General features: G+C 51.6%; 1 protein-coding gene across 1 annotated transcript; it reads left to right on the forward strand.

The window, feature by feature from the left end:
* Positions 1–1,465: 1,465 nt before the first annotated feature.
* On the forward strand, positions 1,466–16,639 carry AP5Z1 (adaptor related protein complex 5 subunit zeta 1). Its single transcript, XM_056866286.1, has 17 exons — positions 1,466–1,506; positions 3,868–4,005; positions 5,547–5,733; positions 6,422–6,566; positions 7,471–7,580; positions 8,296–8,464; positions 8,557–8,697; positions 9,503–9,540; positions 9,635–9,797; positions 10,163–10,341; positions 11,426–11,568; positions 11,742–11,888; positions 12,102–12,213; positions 12,435–12,532; positions 13,389–13,521; positions 14,686–14,900; positions 16,369–16,639. Exons 1-17 carry the CDS (start codon positions 1,466–1,468, stop codon positions 16,637–16,639), a joined length of 2,430 nt encoding a protein of 809 aa, XP_056722264.1.
* The last annotated feature ends 494 nt before the right edge of the window (positions 16,640–17,133 follow it).

Raw genomic sequence — 17,133 nt, forward strand, 5'->3', positions numbered from 1 at the left:
GCAACCCTGACTTCCGGTCTCCGTCGACGCTCCCCTCCCGAAAACTCCCAAGGGCGATTTTGGGCCAAAGAGAAGCAGAAGGTGATTGCAACCCTGACTTCCGGTCTCCGTCGACGCCCCCCCCCCCCGAAAACTCCCAAGGGCGATTTTGGGCCAAAGAGAAGCAGAAGGTGATTGCAACCCTGACTTCCGGTCTCCGTCGACGGTGCCGCCGCCTCCGAAGACTCCCGAGGAGCAGAAAGTGATTGCGCCACCGTCGGCGAAGACCGGAAGTCAGGGTTGCAATCACCTTCTGCTTCTCTTTGGCCCAAAATCGCCCTTGGGATTTTACAGCCAACGCCGTCCTGTTTGTCACATGACCGGAAGCGTAACACAGAATCAATTCCCCGTTCTGTAGTTCCCAACAGCTCTGGGACCGGAAGTGTTACAGTCGATACGGTCCCTAAAGAACGCGACCGGAAGTGTTACACAAATTTCTTTCCTCGTTCTGTAGTCTTACCCGGGCCGCTGCCGGAAGCGCAACAACCAATTAAGTCCCGTATACATGGTTGACCGGAAGTCCTGCGCAGATTTCTTTCCCCGTTCTGTAGTCTTCTCCGGCCCGTTGCCGGAAGTGTAGCAACCAATAAGGCCCCCAATACATGGTTGACCGGAAGTGCCGCGCAGATTTCCTTCCCCGTTCTGTAGTGTTTCCCGGCTCGGTGACCGGAAGCGTTACAACCAATTAGGTCCCCTATACAAGGTTGACCGGAAGTGTCGCGCAGATTCCTTTCCCCGTTCTGTAGTCCTCCCCGGCCCGGTGTTGTTACGCTTCTGGACACCGAGCCCCCCTCCCCCGCTAGGAAGCCGACGGTCTGGGGGCAAAAAGGACTCCCCCCCTTCCGGTCTCCGTCGACGCCCCCCCGAAAGCTCCCAAGGGCGATTTTGGGCCAGAGGCGCGGAACGTGATTGCAACCCCGACTTCCGGTACCCTGAAACCCCTCTAGTCTTTGGCGCGCGACACCGGGTGCCCCCTTTTAAACTGACCGTGCGGAAACGCCGGAAACTGCCAAACTACTCTTTAAAAAGCCATCAAGATATGGATTTTTAGCAAAACAGCAGTTTCCCAAAACTTGTGTCAGATTGGAAATAAGACCAAACCCAGTGGCAATGTCTTCATCTGTGGCCCGTGACCTCAAAATAGCAATAAAACCTGCTCGGTCGCGAACGCATAACATCTGTTCGTGCCCACGCCGCAGCCTCGACCAGTCCTTTGTGCCACGCATTCTGACAACGCGTGAGAACGGAGGCAATGCGCGTCGACCCCAGCCGGAACCCTCGGGGAGGGAGCCGCTTTCCACACGGGTCGCTTTTGGCGCTGCAACCGCCTATGGGAGGCGTGGGCAGGGAATCTTCTTGCTGTGGCCCTTCGTGGATCCCAAGTTTGGGGGGTTTTTTGGGGGGGAACGAGGTGTGGGGGAGCAGGATGTACACCGCGGGGACGGAAAGCTTCCTCCGCCAGGCCAGGTAGGAAAAGAAAGATAAAAACCCTCCTTTGGTGGCTGCATGAACCTTGCAAACTGCTGACCCCATTCCTGGTTTCTCCACCATCCGTGGGTATTGGGGGGGGTTAGAGGGGGGGTTTGACAGATCCAGCTCGGGAAAGTCCTGGAGGATTTGGGAACCTGGGGAGGGAGGGGACCTCCGTGGGTACCCTTATGCTAGGGTTGCCAACCTCCAGGTAGTGGGGGAGAAACCGACACCACTGTACTAGTATCAGGGAGATTAGGAAATCAGTACAGGGGCGAAATCGAATTTAAAGTGCAAAAAATATCTTTATACGCTACTGTGTCTAACCTTATACATCAATATACTGAATCGCATATAAAATGTACACAACGCACAAATACAACATTAAAACAAACATACAGTCCACCACCACAAAGGTGAAGGAAGAAAGGGAACAGTTCATATATGGCGTACAAACGCCATTCTTCTGCGCTCTTCTCAATGCAGGTAGGTAGGAGAATATCAATATTCAATGAGGAAAAAATGCATTGATTTTCCCCTCATTGAATATTGATATTCTCCTACCTACCTGTGATTCAGTATATTGATGTATAAGGTTAGACACAGTAGCGTATAAAGATATTTTTGCACTTTAAATTTGATTTCGCTCCTGTACTGATTTCCTAACCTCCAGGTAGTAGCTGGAGATCTCCTGCTATTGCAACTGATCTCCAGCCGATAGAGATCAGTTCGCCTGGAGAAAACGGGCCGCTTTGGCCATTGGACTCTATGGCATTGAAGTCCCTCCCCTCCCCCAAACCCCGCCCTCCTCTGGCTCCACCCTAAAAAGCTCCCAATGGTGGCAAAGAGGGACCTGGCGACCCTACATAAGAGTCCACCCTCCAAAATCATTTATTTTCCCCAGAGGAACCGATCTCTGTAATATGAACATGAGCTGTCATTCTGGGGGATCCCCAGGTCCCACCTGGAGGCCGGCATCCCTGTCTAAAAGTTTAAATTGTACGATTGTATACTTGTCTGAACCATGAGGACTGGTTAGATCAAGCTCACACAAAAATGCGACAGCAGGGTGTGTGTACAGTATATGGGCTTCTGCCCTCCTCCGTTGTAGCCTCACGACCCTGCCAGGCGAGTTGGGTTGAGAGAGAGAAAATGACTGGCCCAAGAACACCCTGAGGTTTTCATGACCAAGTGAGGATTTAAAACTGTCTCTCAGAACTCATTCCAACAACACTGCAACCATCCTGGCTGCTATGACAACACATGCTTTTAAAAAAGCACACGCACACAGTGACAAAAATTTCAGGAACAATAAAATCCACGTAATATTAAGGCCAAACAAAACAATACAGTGTGCATGCAAAGGTCTCCCACACCTTTTGTTTTTGGATTTTCATAAAAATCCCAGGGTTTCCTGGGATAATTTTGGTGTAATTGGGTTTCACTGTGCAGTTCCAGTGTCCGAATACCATGGTCTGGAAGGATTCGTCCACATGCTCAGGAACTTACAGAAAATGGCTTTTGCCATTGGCATGGAATTTCCATTTTTCAACACATTGAATTCTGAAAGCCAATTGATTTGGGTTTGCAGTAGCGTGAGTCACCCCATCCCCCATTTTTATAACGCTGCTTCCACTCCCAGTCTTTGAACTGAAAAACTTTATTCATCTGCCTTTCAAAATCCAGCTATGATGCCCTGGGTTTGAGTCCCCAACAATGGATTTTCATAATGAAATTAAGGCGGTACAAGACTCTACTGAATTGCTTTATCTGGAGCTAGGCATATAGAGGATGGTGCCGAGTTGTTTTCTGTTGCCCCAGAAGGTCGGACCAGAAACAACGGGCTGAAATTAAATCAGAAGAATTTCCATCTAGACATTAGGAAGAATTTTCTAACTGTTAGAGGGGTTCCTCAGTGGAACAGGCTTCCTCGGGAGGTGGTGAAGCTCTCCTCCCCTGGAGGTTTTTAAGCAGAGGCTAGATGGCCATCTGTCAGCAATGCTGAGTCTATGAACTTGGGCAGTTCATGAGAGGGGGGGCATCTTGGCTATCTTCTGGGCACTGGGGTTGTGGGGGGGGAGGTAGTTGTGAGTTTCCTGCATTGTGCAGGGGGTTGGACTAGATGACCCTTGTGGTCCCTTCCAACTCTGATTCATCTAGTGACTCTCTGACACCTCAGGCAATCTTTCTTTATTCTACTATCCGAAATCTCCTAATCAGTGACGGGGTTAATGCAGCATATTTACCAATGGCAAAACAATTGGGATTTTGCTAGCCTGACCTTCCTTGACTTCTATGGCTGGTGCTATTTTAATCCATAAAAAGCAAACAAAAAAATCCATGTACTTTCTTACCAAGGAACATCCAGGATGAAGAACTGAAAAAATTCACTGCTCGGATTGCAGGCCTCTTCCAAAACCAGGATTTTGGGAATGAAACCATCGACTGCTTGCAAAGATTATTCCTTATTGTCTCGGCTACCAAATATGGTCGGAAGTGAGTGAAAATATATGGTGACCTTTGGGGGAGATTTAGGCAGAAATCTGTGGTTCCCCCCCCCAAAAAAAACATTCCGAACAATTCTACAGAGGTGCCGCATTTCTGTCTTTTCAGCTTGGGCTGGTAACCTTTTCAATTGTAGTTATTAGATTAATTGGCTGTTTAAAATGTACTTGTAAAATGCAAGTAAGCGGCATTGTGTCTTAAACCATATATGGCTCTCTTACCTGAATTGGAATGTCCACACTTGAACAATAGAAGATAATAATAAGGGGATGGGAATCTCATTCCTCCCACCTCTGCTTCCTTGTCCATCTTCTGAGAGCCAGCGTGGTGTAGTGGTTAAGAACGGTGGTTAGGAGCGGTGGACTCTGATCTGGAGAACCAGGTTTGATTCCTCACTCCTCCACATGAGTGGAGGCCAATCTGGTGAACTGGGTTGGTTTCCCCACTCCTACACATGAAGCCAGCTGGGTGACCTTGGGCTAGTCACAGCTTTCTCAGCCCCACCTGGTGTCTGTTGTGGGGAGGGGAAGGGAAGGTGATTGTAAGCCGGTTTGAGTCTCCCTTAAGTGGTAGAGAAAGTCAGCATATAAAAGCCAACTCTTCTTCTTCTGCTTCCTTGCCCATCTGTCCATCTTTCTGTCCATCTTTCCCTTCTTCCAACTGGTCCTCCCCCCCGTTCCCCATGTCCACTTCCTCCTTTTCTGGCTCCCATTTTAATCCCTGGCTTACCATTCCCCCTGGCTTTGCTTCCTTCTCTCCCCTTTCCTGTCCTGTCTTTGGCTGCCTTTTTTTTTTTACCTCCTCTCCCGCCATCTTCTCTTCTTCTCCCTAACCCCCCAAATCTGCCAACTCTCCTCCTCATGACATCTCCAGTTGTTCAGTGCAGTTTTGGGTTGCTCAAATATTTCGGTTTTTTGAAATATTTAAAAACACACTTTCCCCACAATCCTGGGGCTCCTGTCAAGATGTGTTTTTTTGCTACTCATGAGCGGGACACTCATGGCTATTAAATACATCACTTGGGCTTACCCTAAAATATGCCCGCATGGTCTTGCAGCTTTGGTTTGGGTGTCAGCTGCAGAAATGTCCTGTGTCTAGGAGATTCCAGAAGAATGAAAGAGAGAACTTCAAAGCCAATGTTCTATCCATGGTGGTGTCCCGTCAAGTCACAGTTGACTTATGGCTCACCCCGTAGGGTTTTCAAGGCAAGAGACGAGCAGAGGTGGTTTGCCATTGCCTGCCTCTTACTTTTGTTAACAAAGCTCCTTCAACCCGAGCTCTTGAGCCGTACAATAGCATTAAAATTAGTTAGTGTTAAAATTGCCTGCCTCTGTGTAGCAACCCTGGACTTCCTCGGTGGTCTCCCATCCAAGTTCTAACCAGGGCCGACCCTGCTTGGCCTCCGAGATCTGATGAGATTGGGCTAGCCTGGGACATCCAGGTCAGAGCGTTGTATCCACAGAATGTAAACCCCCCCAAAAAAAATCAAAACACGTCAAGCTTGCTTTTCTTCCTTGCCTTGCTTTCGGAAGATTGGATGGCAGATTCGTGGAGCTTCTGCAGACGGCGTTGCAGATCCCCAGGTCCCCCAAGCAAGTCCAGGTCCTGTGTGCCGCCATCCTGAGAGAAATGCTGCCCTGCAACGATCTGCCGCTGTCGTGGGAGAAGATCCAGGACACAGAGATCTTGAGTCTAACGTTCCCCATCATTCTGGCCCAGGTAAATAAACATCTGCTCTGAATCCCCCTGGTCCAATTCTTTCATTACAGCCACTTCTTGCCATGGATTTTGGAAACGGTGAAGGCACCGCGGCACAACCTTTTATTATTTTCACCTAGCGTGCTTTTTATTTAAATGCTCCCCGCACAGGGTAAGATCTGGTGTTTTCAAAGTTCTGCAATGATGTTGAAAACTGCTTACTTATTGACTTTGTACCCCTTTCTCATTGAGATTCAAGGCAGATTACAGAATTAGAAGACAGTCCAATAAAGCAATGTAATGTCTACTACCACACACAAAAAATCCCACCCCTGGATTACAAAATTTCACACATTGGGGTGGGTGTTTGTGTACACATAGAAGTGTACTGTGAGCATGAAATGAACACTTGGTTTGGAAATGCACATACCATACAGCTCTTTCCAGCATCCTGGCCCTCTGTGCGATTGAATCGACTCATGTTAGTTACAGAGTTCCTTCCACATCCCCTTAGCACAAAAGAATGACGGTGACTCTCGCTTTCTTCTGTTATGAAGCTGCTGTAAAGCTCCCACGGTAGATCTTGCACCAGGGGAGAAACAGTTTGCTCCAGAATGGCCTAATGCACAGGCTCCACCCAGTGGCCAGGATTCTTTTTGATTTCTCCTTTGCGGCTCTCCGGTGTTCAAACGTTTGATTTATTCAACAGGGCGGTGCGAAGGCGGAGATGGAAGCCATGGGACCGCGTCTGGTCAGAGCGCTGGAAGGCCGACTTCCCGAAGGTCAGAGCACTCGCCATCTCCTGCCTCTCCTGTCAAAGGTCATCAGCCTGGCACCGACAAGCCTTAACGAAGGTACGCGCGAGAATATTAAACGCCTGCTGAGAACAGCAGTGTCACTTGAGGAAGCCGGAACATCACAGGCAAACTCTCCGACAGTTTAGATCTTACGGATGGGCTGGAGAAATCTGAAGTCTGCCGATCTGCCAAGCTGTTTGGGTTTGGTTTACTTGGAGCCAAGCCGTGCCAGTGTGTTTTATTGTTTGCCTCCTTTTAGAGGCTGCTGATTTTGAAGACAACACCCCACTCCTAGGAAGGGCCCTGGAGGAAGAGGCAGATAGGTGGCAATATGCTCCAAAGTGATGCGCAGCCTAGAACTGGGCAGTGGAGGGATTCTTCTTAGCCAGGAGCTTCTTAGCCAAGAGCTCAGCTTTTTAAGCCCAGCGATCGATCGGGCTCGGCGATCTGAGGCTGGCTTCAGGAGTCGCTGGATGCTGCATAGTCGGCATCTCGCTCAACAGCCTTCGACCCGTGGGTCAGAACCTTCCCATGGGGTTCAGCGTGACCCACGGTGGTTGTGCAGCGCTCAGGTCCCTGCATAACCACCGTATTTCCAGCCACTTTTTTAGACAGACCCGCTGCTACAATGTGCATAACTTGCAAGCTGCCTTGAGTCACGACGAAATATAAATATTTTAATCAATAAATACAGATAGAGAAGAAGGCCATCCCCTCTCCTGCCCTGACCCTCGCTATGGTAGATCTTCCGGGGCTTGTCCTGTGTCGTCTGTCCACACTCCCATGGCCCAGGCTCTTGACACACTGAGATTATAATTCTTCCTCTTCCTGTCACATGGCTGTGATATCACTTTTCCCGGAGCTACCGCTTGTGGGATGGTGGCGGCTCCCAGGCCTGGAAAGGTTGACGGTCACCCAGCGGCGTGTCTCTCTGACAAGCCTTATTGCCTCCGCTCCACAGACCAAGTCAACCTTCTCAGCAAACGGATGGTGGACTGGCTCAGGTACGCCAGCCTCCAGCAAGGAACTCCCCAGTCCTCGGGAGGCTTCTTCAATCCCCGCGCGCGGCAGGTGAGGGAAAGCCACACGGCACCGTCGGAAGGTTGGTTTCTCCGTCATCGGGTCCCAGAGTCGCCGGGCCTTGAATTGAGATTGGCTTGTAAGAGGGGAGACATAGAAAGGAGCCATTCACTGAGTGCCCGAGAGCAGACTTGTAGGATCGGGTTGCTGTATGAGAATGCAAGAGAGGTTAGCCCAAGGCATGCAAATTAAAAAGCAGATCTTCTATCTTTGGGGAAGGGCCATGGCTCAGTGGTAGAGCATCTGCTTGGCATGCAGAAGGTCCCAGGATTCAATCTCTGGCGTCTCCAGTTAAAGGAACCAGGCAAGGAGGTGATGTGAAAGACCTCTGCCTGAGACCCTGGAGAGCCGCTGCCGGTCAGAGTAGACAATACTGACTTTGATGGACCAAGGGTCTGATTCAGGATAAGACAGCTTTATGTGTTTATGTATTCATCTTCTGTTGACAACTTGTTTGTTTCCCTCTTCTCCTGGCAGTCCTGACTATCAAAAGCTCATACCCCCCCCCCCCAAAAAAAAAGCTTGTGGGTCTCTAAGGTGTTACTGGACTTCAATCTAGCTCTTCTGCTGCAGACCAATAGGGTGACCCGCTGAAAATTTTAAGAAACGCAGGAAGGGATTTGACTGCTGCGATTGTCGGCACAGAAAATGCTCGCGGCCAACCATCACTCCACTGATTCTGCCTCCTCTTTTCCCCCCATCGCAGCCTGGTCCCATCACGGAGGTGGACGGAACCATCGCCACCGACTTCTTCACCGTGCTGTCGGTCGGGCAGCATTACACCGAGGACCAGTGGCTTAACGTGCAGGCATTCTCCATGCTGCGGAAGTGGCTCTTGTGCTACGGGAGCGGCGGGACGAGCGGACCAAATTCAGGTGAAGGTCTCTGATCCTTTCGGGGAGGGGGGCACCATTTTGCTAATTCACCACTTTATGTGATTTGCTCTGCCTCGTCTCCTCTCCTGCAGACGATAAATCGGAGGTGGAGGGTTCTATCATGTCGATGGTCTCCGTCACCTCCACATCCAGCCGCCTGCTCCCCCCGAAAGAACGCTTGAGGGAGAAGGCTTTCGAGTACTGCCAGCGGCTTCTGGAGCAGAGCAACCGCAGTAAGTTGGCCTCTTCTCCGTGCGCGGGGCCGGCCGGCTCCTGGGAAGGGGAGAAGGAACTGAAGGGGGACTCTGCTCTCGACCCCCTTCCTGTTTCCTACCTCCTTCGGCCCTCGGTCGCTTGTGGGTCCCAAATGATACACCTTCTATGGGACTAAGAAACGACTGCTGTCGTTAGATACACATGAAGCTGCCTTATACTGAACAAGAGCCTTGATCCACAAAGTCAGTACTGTCTTCTCAGACGATCAACGGCTCTCCAGGGTCTCAGGTAGGGGTCTTTCACATCACCTAGTCCCTTTAACTGGAGATGCCAGGGATTAAACCTGGGATCTTCTGCATGCCAAGCAGAGGCTCTACAAACTGAGCCATGGCCTCAAGGATTTTATTTTGGTCAAGTTTCTAGTCCCCGTGGCTGCAGAGAAGAACATGCAAATCTGCATGTAATTTCTGCCGAAGTTTCAGGTCCCCAGAAGAGCACAGCCCGGCCCATTCCGGTGATCAGGGCCCTAGCCAAAAACAAAACCACCTTTCAGACTTGGAAATTATGAAATCTGGGGTGAGAAAATACGAGCGTTGGCTGGAGTTGGCTTTAGAAGGAGAACTGGAAGCCTGGGTTGTACCAGTAAATCAAGGGTCCCCCGTTCTCGCTCCCCCGTTCTGTTCCTCCCTCCACCCCCACCCCCACGATATCCTCACAACCAGTTTATGTCGGGAATAACTGCAGTTGACATTAAGCCGCTCAGTGTGGGACACGTCGGTCACTGTGCGAGGTGTCTGAGTTTGATTTGTTTTGTCTGGCCAGGGGCTCTGAAGAAAGCAGACAGGGAGCTGCAAAAAGCCGTAAGTTGCCTAGAGAAGGCATGAGATTCCGCCGATGATGGGGACCTTCTGGCGTTTCTGAACCAGCATCTCTCTCTCTCCTTTCCCCATGCAGTGTCTGATTGAGGCGGTCACCGTCATGGACATTATTTGCATACAGGACTCTTCCTACGTCTACCGCTCCCTCTCCTGTCTGAAGATCTTGCACGGCCGGGTCAGCGGGGATCTTTCCTACGCGCGAGTGCTGCTGCCGATTGCCCAGTTCTTCCTAAACCACAGTAGGTAGAGAGCAGGAGTCCCCATGGGCATGGCTGTCCACACATTTCCTGGTGCCCGCCAAGCATTTTTAGAAAACGGGCGGGGGCCAGGTGGGGCTCTGCCCAGCAAGGCTCCTGATTGGCCGCTGGAGATTTGATTTGTCGCCGGCTCGACCTCCTGCAGCTGCCATTTTGTGCCCACCAGGCCGTGACAGAATTCCAAAGGTGCCTGCAGGCTCAAAAACGTTGGGGACCCCTGAAGCAGAGGGTGCTGACTTTCCCCTTCCCCCAGGCTGATTTAAACCAGGGTAGCTCCTCAGGTCAGGCCGTGGGGAGCAGCCTTTTTGGGGCCGAAGCGGAACTTCTGCTGTGCCCCCGCCACCCAGGTGAGACAGCGGCCGTCGACTCGGAAGCGGTTTACAAGCACCTGTTCACCAAAGTCCCGGCCCAGCTGTTCCACAGCCCGATGCTGGCTTACGAGTTCATCCAGTTCTGCCGACACAACATCTCGTTCTTCGCTGGGAATCTCTGCGTCTTCCGCCAGAGCACCCCAAACCTGTTCAAGGTACGGGACCCTCTCGTCGGGACTCGTTGTGGGTCTGCCTCTGATCTCTGGAGGGAATCCGGCCCCCCTACCTACAAATACCCCTGCAACTCACAGTGGAAGCTTTGCTGGGAGGGGGCAACCATTCCCCCCCTCCCCAGGGGGGCTTGTCTGTCCCTACTAAAGAGGAATCCCAGGGCCCAGTTTGGAAACCATTAGTCTAGCGCTGTTCTGGCCCAGAATCCAATGGATACTAAATTAAGTGACCCATACTTGCCTGCAACTCTTATTCTTCAGCATGTAGCGTGGTGTAGTGGTTAAGAACGGTGGTTTGGAGGCAGTAGAGTCTGATCTGGAGAACCGGGTTTGATTCTCCACTCCTCCACAGGAGCGGCGGAGGCTAATCTGGTGAACTGGATTTGTTTCCCCACTCCTGCACATGAAGCCATCTGGGTGACGTTGGGCTAGTCACACTCTCTCAGCCCCACCTGCCTACCAGGGCGTCTGTTGTGGGGAGGGGAAGGGAAGGTGATTGTAAGCCGGTTTGAGTCTCCCTTAAGCGGCAGAGAAAGTCGGCATATAAAAACCAACTCTTCTTTAATCAGCTGAGCCCCTCAAACTACAATGTGCAGAATATTTTCACTAATACCTACACACCTACAAGCAAACATAAACTGTCGATTTACGCAGTGTTCCACAAACGTGGGACGTTCCACCTGAGATGCCCAACCAAAGTCATCCTATGGAAGCAGACTCGGTAGTGTTTTTTTTAATAAGAAACTGGTATGAAGCCCATAACTGACGGCTTTCCCTCGTTTTGCTCTGCCCTGGCCTCTGACGGTTATTTCGGGGCCATCGCTTCCTGCCACCCCCACCCTTTCTCATTTCAAAGGCCTCCGGCTGACAAACAGATTCTGGCCTTACCCAGCCTCCCAGCTGAGACGCCTGGAGACAGGATTCCAGGTTTTGCTGTCTGGAGAACAGTTCGGCGCCTGCCCTTCCGATCAGCTCCATCTTTCTGGTCCCAGTGGGGATATCCGCTTGGGATACCAAGGGACAGCCATCCTACTTGTTGCAATTGTGTCTTGTTTCCTCTCCCCTGCAGTTCCTAGCATGGAACAACCCAGCTCTAGTTGCTGAATTCATGGACCTTTTACCAGCCTTGCTCGGGGCAGATACCACCGTGGAGATTTTTCATTTGCTGCTGGACCTGCCGTGTTTAACGGCCGCCTTGGACATCCAGTTGAGGTAGCAGCGCCCTTCCCTCATTCCTGTAACTTCCAGGTTGCATTCTCATGGGGGGTGGAGAATCTAGTCTGTGTTTACACCCTTGCTGGGCTACACCTAGCCCAACTCCTTTTAGGGTTTTTACGGACAGGGCCAGTAATCCAAGCCCGTCTTTGTTCCCAACCTGTTCCTAGGTGTGCCCAGGCCCCCATGTCCGAGAGAGCCGCCTTAGACGCGGGGGTGAAGCCGGCCACCTGTCTGGAAGCCTTCCGTCACCCGCAGTACCGAGGCCTGTTCCAGTATCTCCTCCGGGTCGAGTCTGCTCCAGGAGACCCTGGCAGGTAAAAAAAACCCCAGCAACACTTGCTGAAATGGGCAGATCGGGTTTTCTGTTTTCTGGGCTGAAGCTAAATGTGAATGCTTCGCTTAGGGTCACCCACTGAAAGGGAGAGAGACAGAGAGAGTCTTTCCCAAACTGCCTGGAGGAAAAGAGTTCAAGGAACAACCAGAATGTCCCCTGATCGGATTACTTTTTGCCGGTTTCCTGCCTGCAGGTTGACTCCCCTCCGCCAGCTCCTGGGATCTATGGCCAGCGCCCCTCGGGTGGTGCAGTGTGCGGAGAGCGTCCCTGTCTTACTGCAGCTCTTCTTCGGAGAGGTGGCCGAGGTACGGCTCCCTTCTGTGCAGCAACCTAAGGCTGAAACGATAAAACGGATGCGGCGCTAACCACGGGGCTAAAGCGATACGGTTGTGCCAGACGAAAAGGAGAGCGGTGTTAGTATTTTTAGCCGCACGAGGGCTGCATTTGTGACGTCAGAAAGCCCCCGGCTTTTGTGATCAGTGGACCAGGCCGGACTAAGATGGCATCTTTCTCTCTTCCGCTCCAGTTTGCCGACGGGACCCTCGCCAACAAGCTGGTCCTGGCGCTGCTGGAGAGGAGCAGCCAACTCTATGAGATTCCGACTTTCAAGGCCGAGATGCACCAGTGAGTCTTAAGACAGGAAGGGCCCGAGCGCGTGAACACACAAGGGGAGGGCTGGGCGGCTGTCAGTCCCGGTAGCAGAGCCCCATGGCGCAGAGTGGTAAGCTGCAATACTGCAGTCCAAGCTCTGCTCACAACCTGAGTTCGATCCCAATGGGAGTCTGTTTCAGGTTGCCGGCTCAAGGTTGACTCCGCCTTCCATCCTTCCGAGGTCGGTGAAGTGAGTTCCCAGCTTGCTGGGGGTAAAGGGAAGATGACTGGGGAAGGCACTGGCAAACCATCCCGTAAACAAAATCTGCCTAGGAAACGTCGGGATGTGACGTCACCCCATGGGTCAGGTGCTTGCACAGGGGCCCTTGACCTTATATTATTTTCTAAAAGACGGTGAATTTTGCCCCTCATTCCTTTCATCCAAAGGTTGGTTGATAGCGATACAGTGGGGGGTTTTTTTTTGAGAAGAATTAATTCTGGATAAATGCATACTGAGAAGTCTGGTTGAGCAGAGGAAGTGTCTGAAAATACTATCTGGAACCAAGGGCCTCTCATCTCCTGTGAGTCATGCCGAGCCCCCCCCCCCCCCAGGGCCCATTGACAACTCTACACGGAAACACGGTTGCGCCACACTGTGGGGGGCACCCAGTCCTCTTTTGGGAACCACATTCTGCAGAGCGACATGCGTTTTCCCAGGCCACGCAGATAGTTTAATAGGGTAGCCGTGTTGGTCTGCAGCAGAAGAGCTCGATTCGAGACCGTTAGGGTTTCAGGTTACGAGCTTTCGAGAGCCTCAGCTCCCTTTGCCAGATACAGGTCGGCATGGAGACCCTCCTAGACAATCCCGGCTGTCTTCTTTCCCTGGCAGAGTGATGGGCGCGCAGCTGCCCGTTCTGTGCAAACGGCATCCGTCGCTGGTAGCAGAGCTGTCTAAGCCGCTCATGGAGTTTTCGGGAACCGTCGCCAACATTCAGAGCAAGGAAGGGATCTTCACCCACGTGGTAAGGCGCCATCCGCACGGGTGGGTTCTCTCCCCCCCCCCCGTTTTTCGAATGGGATGCCGAGGATATTCCTTAAGGGGTTTTTCTCCTCTCGACTGCCGTCGTCTCAGCTCCCTTCCTTTGAATGGACTGCGTTTGCTGTTTGCGCATATCCAAAATTCCAACAGGGAGGGTCTTTTGGGAGATTCTGAATAGCGGTAGTGTTCCCTCCAAACGTTATCCATCTGAAGCTTTATCACCACAGGAAACAACCAACCTTGCCGGACACTGATGATTGAAAAGCTAAAATGTTGGCATATGCCACAACGGCTAAAATGACTCGCATGCCAAATATAATTGATGAGGAAAACCTGGAACAGTTCAATGAAAAATGGAAACTGTTTTATAGATATATATAGAAACCGGTTGCTGAAACCTAATAATAATAGCAGCAGATCAATAGGTATAAACATTGGTTAAAGAACGGTGAGATTATTTTCAAGTAGAATAAGATATAAAGGTACGAATGTTGGTTAAACTACAGTATATCTTTTAGTAGAATAAGATACCCCATCTGATTAATCGGAGAAGTAGACATGGTAACTATGTTGTAGTTTAAACTACGTTGAAACGCTCTCTCTCTCATGTATATTTTATCCGTAGATGGTTTCCCGCACCGTTCCTTTTTTTCCTTCTGTATCCCCTCTTTGGCCCAGACCTGGATGGCCCAGGCTAGCCTGATCTCGTCAGATCTCAGAAGCTAAGCAGGGTCAGCCCTGCTTAGTATTTGGATGGGGGACCACAAAGGAAGGAATACCAGGGTCGCTACACAGAGGAAGGCACTGGCAAACCACCTCTGCTAGTCTCTTGCCATGAAAACCCCAAAAAGGGGTCGCCATAAGTCAGCTGCGACTTGACGGCACTTTACACACAGACATCCCCTCTTTGAAATAAATAATTTGTAAGAAAAAATTGAAGCTTTATCACCACGGAGAGCGAGCCAGATAAGCTCAGGCTGCCCCTTAGCAAGCCTTTTTGGAAGTTTGAATTGTTGTATCGATTCTATTTTTTATTGGTCTTGGACTGTAATAAGTACATTTGTTTGTTCGTTCCTAGCAAGCCCCCGGGGCCGCCCTGAGAAAGGCTAAGAACCCCCACTCCCGTTTGACTGCGCTTTCCCAACAGGTGTGGGCCGTCGGCGAGTACGCCTCAGTCCAGCACGACAAGAGGTGCACGGTGGAGCAGGTCAACAAGTTCTTCGAGGCCCTGGAGGCCATGCTCTTCGAGATCACGCAGCTGCGGCCCTCCGCCAGCCTCCCCCAGCACTCCCCCCGCATTATCACCGTCCTCATGACCGCACTAACCAAGCTGGCGTCGCGCAGCCAGGACCTGATCCCAAGGTTTGAAACGGGGGGGGGGGGGGAATGAAAGGGAAACCTAACACTTGCCTGGGTACACAGGTAATGCGAGGGGGGCCGATTGGCCGGGGCTTGCTCCCGGCGTGGGTCAGAGGACCATTTTCAAGTTCTTGAAGGGCTGTCATATGGAGGAGGGTGCCGAGTTGTTTTCTGTGGCCCCAGAAGGTCGGACCAGAACCAACGGGTTGAAATTAAATCAAGAGAGTTTCCGTCTAGACATTAGGAAGAATTTTCTAACAGTCAGAGTGGTTCCTCAGTGAAACAGGCTTCCTCAGGAGGTGGTAAGTGCTTCCCTGGAGGTTTTTAAGCAGAGGCTAGAAGGCCATCTGTTAGCAATGCCGATTCTATGACCTTAGGCAGATGATGAGAGGGAGGGCACCTTGGCCATCTTCTGGGTATGGAGTAGGGGGTCACTGGGGGTGTGGGGGGGGAGGTAGTTGTGAGTTTCCTGCATTGTGCAGGGGGGTTGGACTAGATTACCCTGGTGGCCCCTCCCAACTGTGATTCTGTGAGTCTATGACTCAACTTCTGGAGCTTTTCAGTCTTTGTTAAAAAGCAAACTAATCTGAAACTGAATACGGTGACTGTTGGAAAATGTTGGAAGGAGGTATGGGGTGGGGGGAGCAGTAGCTGAATATGGCTTCAGGTGATTGAAGGTGACAATTGGGAGCTCTCGTTCCCCTCCTCTATAACTACACATGAACACACGAAACTGCCTTCTACTGAATCAGACCCTTGGTCCATCAAAGTCAGTATCACCTACTCAGACCGGCAGCAGCTCTCCAGGGTCTCAGGCTGAGGTCTTTCACATCACCTACTTGCCTGGTCCCTTTAACTAGAGATGCCGGGGGATTGAACCTGGGGCCTTCTGCATGCCAAGCAGATGCTCTACCACTGAGCCACGGCCCCTCATCCCTCAACTAGGAAAGGGATGTGGAATGATTTAGTTTAGCCTGATCTCGGAAGCTAAGCAGGGTTGGTACTTTGGATGGGAGACCTCCGAGGAAGACTGTGCCGAGGAAGGCTATGGCGAACCGGCTCTGCTTAACCGCTCGCCTTGAAAACCCTATGGGGTCGCCGTAAGTCGGCTGCGACTTGACGGCGCACCACACACACACACACAGAGAGAGAGCTAGCAAACCAAGAATAAATTCTGTAGAATAAGAGACTAGCGCAGATACAAAGAGTGCAGGATTTGACTTACTGTTCTTTCTGGGTTCTGCTTTCTGGCTGAAGCAAAGCTAGCTCTGGCCTGGGCTTCATGGGCCAGTCCAGAGTTGGGTGGGTCTTAACACCCAGCCGATTCTCCCTTGGGGCAGATTCCCCCTCTGACCTCCCAGGTGAAGAGGTGGCAGGCAGTAGCTTTTCCGCCCTCAGGCACCATCCCTTCTTGAATCTCGCTTCTCAGTTCCCGCTCGCTCAGTGCAACCATCTGGTGTCTCCGCTCCAGGGTGTCCCTCTTCTTGTCCAAGATGAGGCTGTTTGTCCAGAGCCCGGCCGTCTCCTCCACGTACAGCGCCGAGGACAGGGAAGCCATCCTGACACGGGCCACCGAGCTGACGAACCTGCTGAAAATGCCCAGCGTGGCTCAGTTTGTGCTGACGCCGTCGGAAGAGGTCTCCAGCCCCCGCTTCCACCGCGACGCGCACGTCTCCCTGCCACTTGCAATGAAGACAACCAGCCGGCTGTTAGAAGGCGGGACGGGTTCCGTTCCGGCTTGAGCTCCAGAAGCCGAAGCACATTCAAGTTACCGGCTTGGTGGGGGGGTATCTTTGCCAGTATTGTTTGTGCAGACATGGGAAGAGGGGGGTACAGGTTACTCCTCCAAGGGGCAGACCTCCTGGGAAGACGACATAGGATTGTGTACGATGCAGAACAATAAAATCGTCCAAGTCAAACCAGTTGCCAAGACTGGATCAATTTGGGACTTTCCCAGCGTGGCGCAGTGGTTAAGAGCAGCGGATGCTAATCTGGTGAACCGGGTTGGTTTCCCCGCTCCTCCACATGAAGCCAGCTGGGTGACCATGGGCTAGTCACACTCTCTCAGCCCCACCTACCTCACAGGGTGTCTGTTGGTGGGGAGGGGAAGGGAAGGTGATTGTAAGCTGGTTTGAGTCTCCCTTAAGTGGTAGAGAAAGTCGGCATACTAAAACCAACTCTTCTTCTTCTTCTCCCCCCCCCTTTCTTTCTTGTTGTTCTCTATCAGGGATGTAGA

The sequence above is a fragment of the Euleptes europaea genome, chromosome 21, assembly GCF_029931775.1.
Source record: "Euleptes europaea isolate rEulEur1 chromosome 21, rEulEur1.hap1, whole genome shotgun sequence".
In the NCBI taxonomy this organism is placed as follows: domain Eukaryota; kingdom Metazoa; phylum Chordata; class Lepidosauria; order Squamata; family Sphaerodactylidae; genus Euleptes; species Euleptes europaea.

What these genes read in the sequence shown, in the direction of transcription:
- AP5Z1 (XM_056866286.1), top strand. Translation starts at nt 1,466, where the DNA reads ATGTACACCGCGGGGACGGAAAGCTTCCTCCGCCAGGCCAG. An exon ending in TCTGGAGCAGAGCAACCGCA is followed by an intron (nt 8,698 to 9,502) that starts GTAAGTTGGCCT and finishes TTGTCTGGCCAG; the next exon opens with GGGCTCTGAAGAAAGCAGAC. An exon ending in GCACCCCAAACCTGTTCAAG is followed by an intron (nt 10,342 to 11,425) that starts GTACGGGACCCT and finishes TCTCCCCTGCAG; the next exon opens with TTCCTAGCATGGAACAACCC.